The 7,378-nt window shown below is 39.5% G+C and overlaps 1 protein-coding gene across 1 annotated transcript in view; it reads right to left on the minus strand.

Annotated features, from left to right (window-relative positions):
• Nucleotides 1–425: 425 nt before the first annotated feature.
• LAMP5 (lysosomal associated membrane protein family member 5) overlaps nt 426–7,378 on the minus strand; it is a 17,482-nt gene continuing 10,529 nt past the window's right edge. The window contains exon 6 of the mRNA XM_029919112.1: nt 426–1,615. Within this exon, the coding sequence (XP_029774972.1) occupies nt 1,437–1,615 (179 nt within the window). The 3' untranslated portion in view covers nt 426–1,436. The remainder of the gene's footprint in view (nt 1,616–7,378) is intronic.

Below are 7,378 nucleotides of genomic sequence, written 5' to 3' on the forward strand. Positions count from 1 at the left end.
GTTTGGGGTATGGGGTGACAAGATGGCAGATGAAAGAAGGTACCTCCTTTTCCTTGTGCAATGTCCAGCCATTGCATTGTCTTCCTCACTGGTACCAAGCAGACACTGAAGAGAGATAGTGCAGAGAAAAAGACTGACAGATTGACAGAGCGGCAAACAAACAAGTAATGGAACAGCAATTGGCTGATACTTATCAAGATTTGCTGGGATGATGAGCTTCCAAGGATGAACTAATTTTAGCAGTTGAAGACTTGGGGGGATGAACTCATGAGTTGCTCTCATATGATGGAGATGGTGTGGGGCATAGAGAGATTCCCACCCTAACACCCGAAAAAAGAATTTCTCCTACCCTTACTCAGATTTTTTGGAAAAATTTTTATTTAGAAAGTGAGTGAAATTCAAACTCTATCCATTTCTCTAGAAGGTTTCAGCAAATTATATTTTATTTCAAATATAACTCAACCAAGGCTACCATGTTCAGACCAGCTTTTTATTCTGAAGTGAAATGCCAAACTCAAGACCAGGAAGCATCAAAAACAATGTTAGACCAATCGTTCAAGCAGTGCCACTATTTAAAACTATCTTTGCAAAGTAATTTCATGTTTTTCACTGGAAAAACCAACCTCCTCTTTCTGCTTCCCTGCAGAAATGAAAGCCCATCTTCAACATTCCCCTCTCTTCTCTGGATGCCAAACAAACCATTTTAGGTTTTGTTCTCTTGTTTCAAGAAAGCAGCCAAATGTTAGACAGTAGTGTGTTTTAATTCATTTTGAAAAACAAACTCACACAATTGATCTTCAGGTCCCCTTACTTGGACCTGACACATTATGAAGTCCAAACAGCTCTGCATAGTTACATTAAACAGGTTCTTGTGCTGCAAGGTCACTGGGTGCAGGTAGCAGTGAAACATTCCCAAGACAATCACTAGACATGCAGAATGCCAGCCAGAAGCAAGGATCACTTTCAGGGGTCTTGCTGTAGGGAGCATGAGGCTGTACTTTGTGCGCATCGACAACTGTGTAAGGTAGGCCAAGGGAAAAAAGCACCCCCTATTTCTCTGAACCCAAAGGGGTGTCTTTCCAAAAGAGGTGTCTTTCAATCCTTAAACTTCAAGCCAGATACTCCTCTGAGTTGTATGTGTTGCTCCTTGGAGAGTCAAACCCAAGCCACCATGAGCATGAAGGCTGGCTGACCCCTCCCTCCTCATTCCCCAGAGTGGAGAGAACATCTGCCACTTACCCCATGAATCCAAAAGAATCCCCCCCACGCATCCCTGGGTTTAAGCATGGACGCAGGCCAAGCAAGCCTTGGACACCCAGGCCTGTTGCATTGTAGCTATGTTGGTGTTTTCCATGTACAAGGTGAAAAAGTGCTTTTGTTTCTCTACCTGATCCAGCTGGGATAGGGGGATTTGGGGGCTGCCTGCCTAATGGCCTCTAGCCCATGTGCTTATATTGGGATCGGTCCCTGGGGATCTGCACCTGGTTGGCAGTCATTTTGTGGTGGATGTGGTAAATCGCCAGTGTTACCACAATGACAAGGCCTAGGATGAGCCCCAAAATCAGGGGCAAAGTTTCCTCCAACTGCTCCCGCTCATCCACTGGACACTTATGTTCTGAAATGGGAAAGAAGAAGAAAAGCAATCAGCTCCATCAAAATATTTTAAATCCCAAGTTCTCCTATCAAAACAAAAAGGGAAATGGAGGTGAAAAGGTTTCTCAAGGAACATTTGGGGAGACTCTTTTATTTAGACGTAATGTTTCCCCAACCAACCATAAGGACTTAATATTTCTGTACAAGGTAAAATTGAAATGTATCAGTTAAACAGGGCAACCTTTGGTCATTGGATTCCTGGTAGGTGCCAATAAAACATCCAGATGATTGATTTAAATTTTCAGAGTTTCAGCATTAAACACAATCTCCACCATTTTTATTGTTGGTTCAATTTTTTAACTTTTTATTGAAACATATGTACACATACAGAATTGCACACAATATAGAACTTTCAAAAAGACTGAAAATATCAAGTGCTGGTAATGATCTGGAACAATTAGAACTCACGTATACTGTTAATGGAAAATGGTACAACCACTTTGCAAACCTGTCCAGCAGTTTCTAATAAAGGGAAGTATATATACACTTACCTTATAACCCAGAATTCCATTCCTAAGATTTTACTTAAGAATAATGAAACCATATGGACACAAAAAGACCTGAATGTAAATATTCAAGAAACTTTACTCACAATAGCCTAAAACTGGAAACAGCCCAAGTGTCCATCAAAGTGGAATGGAAAAACAAACATTGAATATTAATCAATAGTAAGAAGGAATGAGTAAAAAGGAATGAACACATAACAAAATGGATGAATCTCAAAAATATTCTGTTCAGTGAAAACTCTAAGACACAAAGAGTCCATACTATATGATTCCATTTATATGAAGTTCAAGAGCAGGTAAAACTAAGTCTCTGGTGATTGAAATCAGAAAAGTGCTTACATATGGGGAGCAGGACCGGGAACTTTAAGGTGTGATGGAAATATCCTGTATTTTGATCTAGGTAAGGGTTACATGGTTGCAAGTACAGGTGAAGATGCATCAATCTATGGGGAGCCTGGCTGGCTCAGTTGGTTAGGTGTCTGACTTCAGCTCAGGTCATGATCTCATGGTCTGTGAGCTTGAGCCCCAAGTTGGGCTCTGTACTGATAGCTCAGAGCCTGGAGCCTGCCTCAGAGTCTGTGTCTCCCTCTCTCTTTCCCCTCCCCCACTTGTTATCTTTCTCTCTCTCTCTCACTCTCTCTCAAAAATAAGCATTAAAAATGTATCAGGCTAATTACTTTAGATTTGTGCATTTTGATATATGTAAATTATACTACAATTTTTAAAAAGAGAGGCAGAACATCATGAATTTTCACAAATTAACATCTCATGTAACCAGCACCTAGATCAAGAAAGAAAATGTTCCCAGCACATGGATGTTGAATCCGTTTTACCCTCTTACCCTCAAGACAGTTTAATAGCTCTATGCCTCAATTTTTACCTGGAACCAGAAAAACAATTTGCAGCAATGTGGTAGTCACATAGTTTGTAGAGCTACATTCCTAGAAATCAAGACACATTTCCTCAGGCTCCTTTGCTCTTTGTGGGTAACTGGTGGCCTCTTCACCAAACTCATAAGCCACAAGTGGAGAAAACAGACTTTAGATATCTTTTTATAAAGACCAAGTTTTTAAGTTTTAAAGACCTAATAAACATTTACTGAGCACCAATTGTGTACCAGGGTCTTCCATGTTGACACAGTCCTTGCTCTCACCTCTCCTGAGGCCAGCAGAAGGAGAATAAGGCCTGAGCCGATTCTAGTAATTAGAGTCTGGAAGATTACAGGCAAACATACAGCTTTTGAAAAGCTGTATACCAGGGGTAACTGGGTTGAGCATCTACTCTTGATTTTGGCTCAGGTCATGATCTCCCGTCATGAGATTGAGCCCCAAGTTGGGCTCCGAGCTGGGCATGGAGCCTGCTTAAGATTCTCTCTCCCACTCCCTCTGCCCCCTCCCCACTCATACACACTCTCTGTCTCTCAAAAAGGAAAAATAAAACAAATGCTGTATACTTAACATGCATGGTTCCTAAATTAACCTTTAGCTCTAAGCACAAAGATTTTCTCACTTAATCCCCATTGCAACACTATGAGATAAATACTGTTATTATACCCATTTTACTCATAATGTAGAATGAGTCTAAGTAATTTGTCCAGGGCAAATGAAACCCCCACTTGAATTTCAGCAGCCTAACTGAAGGGGCACTTAGCAGACATGAGCTAGGGGTAGAGTTAGGGTCAGGTAAGTAGCAGACCTGACCTACTGGCATTTTAAAGGCTACAGAATCACAAGATGGGCAGGAAGAGGCTTCCGGGCTCTGTGGCTATATGTGCTGGTCACGGAGGTATGTTTGGTTTCTGAAAATTCAGTGAGGAACATCCTTATCACTAATAGGTAGGAGGGTACTTTCAGGGAGGATGGATATGTTGTTTTTTTCTGGATTGTAGTGATGACTTCATAGGTGTATTCCTAAGTCAATATTTCGCATATCACACTTAAATATGTGCATTTTGTTGTATTTCATTACTATCTGAACTAACGTGTTTAAAATAAATAAGGAACATACACATACAAACATACACATGTTTCCTAACTGAAAAAAATGATATTTTTTTAATAAAAAAATATTTTTAAAAAGACACTTTGGCAAGTGTTAAGGAAGGGTTAAGGACCTATTATTAGCACTAAACTGAGCATTTCTCTTTATTACAATCAGAAGGACTAAAAAAAAAAAATCAGTAGAGAACTTTTCTTTCTCACTATTTGATTCAATTCTAATGAATGCATACTTTGAGTATCAGCCTGCAGCCCAACATACCCATTTCCCCTGGGAAAATTCTAAAGGCTGTTACAGGCTATACCAGGGACAGCTATGAACCCAGAACTCCATACCTAGTAGGTTGGTTCCCCCCTCACCATGATATCACACTGCCTGTTTGAAGAGAAAAATGAGTAGAAATGGGGTTTCCTAGGGTAGGGATTTTATGAACAACAAAAGCTATTTGTTTGCTCCAATATGCTGTTGCCTGTGTAATGATAATGCAGGTTGTGGGCTTTGCTCATTTTCCATGTACTAGCCACAAACTTACACTCTGATATTCATAACATGTCCCTTTCAAGCACACCCAACTGTAGATAATAAGGTAAATTTGGGAAACCCCCTAGGTCACCTAAGGATGAGGGCTGCTTGCCAGGAGAACTAACCTTGTGATCAGAAAGTTGGAACTTTCACCCCAACCATTCTGATTTCCAGGGAGGGAAAAGTGGCTGGAACTTGAGTTCAATCACCAATGGCCAATGATTTAACCAACTGTGCCTGTGTAATGAAGCCTCAATAAAAACCCCAAAGGATGGGATTCAGAGAGCTCTTGGTCAGTGACCACATGGAGATTTGGGAAGAGTGGTGGGCTTGGAAAGAACATGAAAGCCCCACCATCTTCCCCTTATCTTGCCCTCTGCCTCTCCTACATATAGCTGTTCCTGAGTTGTATCCTTTTATAATAAACTGGTAATATGGTGAGCAAAATATTTCTCTGAGGTCTGTGAGCCTCTCCAGAATTCAAGGAGAAGGTCATGGAAACCTGTGATAACAAGTTGATCAGAAGCCCAGGTGATAGCCTGGACTTGCAACTGACACCTGGAGGAGCAGTCTTGTAGGACAGAGCTCTCAACCTGTGGGATTTGATGGTATCTTCAAGTAGATAGGGTCAGCAGTGAGTTGAGTTGTAGAACACCCAGCTGCTATCAGAGAATGGCTCAACGGTTGGGAAAAACACTTCCACATCAGAACTGGTGTCAGGATCATACTGCCCAAAGTATTATCTTTTTCTAACTTTTTAAAAAATGTGTTTAAAATGTTTGTTTATTTTTGAGAAAGAGACAGAGCTTGAGTGCAGGAGGGGCAGAGAGGGAGAAACACAGAGTCCGAAGCAGGCTCCAGGTTTTGAGCTGTCAGCACAGAGCCCAGTGTGGGGCTCAAACTCATGAGCTGTGAGATCAGGACCTGAGCCTGTCAGAAGCTTAAACGACTGAGTCCCTCAGGTCCCCCCCGCCAGAGTATTATCTTTAAATGGATAACTTTGGAGTAGTTATGGGGGAATAACATCTCATCTCCCATTTTTTAAGAAAAGCAGAAGAGAAAAGTCTGACACAAAAATTATGGGTAAAATATCATTGTGGTTTAGTTCCTTTTTGTTTTTGTTTTGTTTTTATTTTTAATTTATTTTTAATTTTTTTTAATGTTTTATTTATTTTTTATACAGAGAGAGAGAGCATGAGAGGAGGAGGGGCAGACAGAGAAGGAGACACAGAACCAGAAGCAGGCTCCAGGCTCGGAGCTAGCTGTCAGCACAGAGCCCAACGTGGGGCTCGAACCCACGAATGTGAGATCTGACCTGAGCAGAAGTCGGAGGCTTAACTGACTGAGCCACCCAGACGCCCCTGTTTTTATTGTTTAATTTTAATTCCAGTGTAGTTAACATACAGTGTTATATTAGCTTCAGGTATACAATATAGCAATTCAAAAATTCTCTACATCACTCTGTGCTCCTCATGGTAAGTGTACTTTAATCCTCCTCACCTATGTCACCCATCACCTGCCCGCCTCCCCTCTGATAACCATCAGTTTGTTCTCTGTAGTTACGAGTCTGTTTTTAGTTTGTCTCCTTTTTTCCTTGTTCATTTGTTTTAGTTCTTAAATTCCACATGTGAGTGAAATCATATGGTATTTATCTTTCTCTGACTTATTTCACTTAGCATTGTAATTGTGAGTTACTTCTTAAAAATTATTTTTTGTGCTTTAGGGAAAAACTTGAGTTAAAGCCACCACAGAAAAGGGTATATAAAGGGAACATTAAACTATGGACATGTCAAAAAAACTATGGGAAAATAAGAAGATGTCAAAATTATCATGAAAAACATTGAATATCCATCCTCATTTATCCATATCCACTAAGTGATCAAATAAGAGGACATTCCCAAGTCTGCCATCCCTTGTCCACTATTTCAAAATCCACAAAGCTCTGGAAGTCCAAAGCACTTTGTATCACATATTTGGCAGCAACACTTGACTTGAGCTAATGTAGGATATTCGTGATTCTCATGTATTCTACTTAGCATGAAGACTCATGTGTTTCACTGCAGGGAACAGATATATTAATATATTTGATTAGAGGGGGCTGCCTGGACTCTTCTGGGGTTTTCCATAATATATGGACTATGTACTGTGTTATCTTCCTGAAGTCTCAAACATCCTGAACTCTGAAACCCATCTATCCCCAAGGGTTTTTTTTTATTATTATTATACTTTTTATTCAGATTAAAGCATCAGGACAAATTCAGATTTCCTTCAGCTTATGAACCATGTTTTCTTTTTTTTTTTAAATATGCTCCACAGATTTTTTTTTGCACCTTCACATACATTATTTATTCTACTCAACCGCCCATAATTTTGGCAGGACAAATATTATTATTCTTATTTTTCAAATTTAAAAAAATCCAAGGTTCAGTATGTAAACTGCCTGGGTTTGGGACTGAAACCTAGGTTTATTTATTTTTATTTTTTTTTGAAATTTTATTTATTTATTTTTTTTACTTTATAAAGTTTCATATTTTTTAACATATGCAATTATTTTCCATCATTTACAATACAGTAGTTACAATGACACTCCAAACAGAAAAGCAAAGTAAAAAATCAAAACACCAACTTCTGTTTCATGTAATTAGACTTATACAGAAATTAGAAGGTTAAGTAACAACTAGTTAATCACCTAATTTCAC

This window comes from Suricata suricatta, chromosome 12 (assembly GCF_006229205.1).
Source record: "Suricata suricatta isolate VVHF042 chromosome 12, meerkat_22Aug2017_6uvM2_HiC, whole genome shotgun sequence".
Classification (NCBI taxonomy): Eukaryota; Metazoa; Chordata; class Mammalia; order Carnivora; family Herpestidae; genus Suricata; species Suricata suricatta.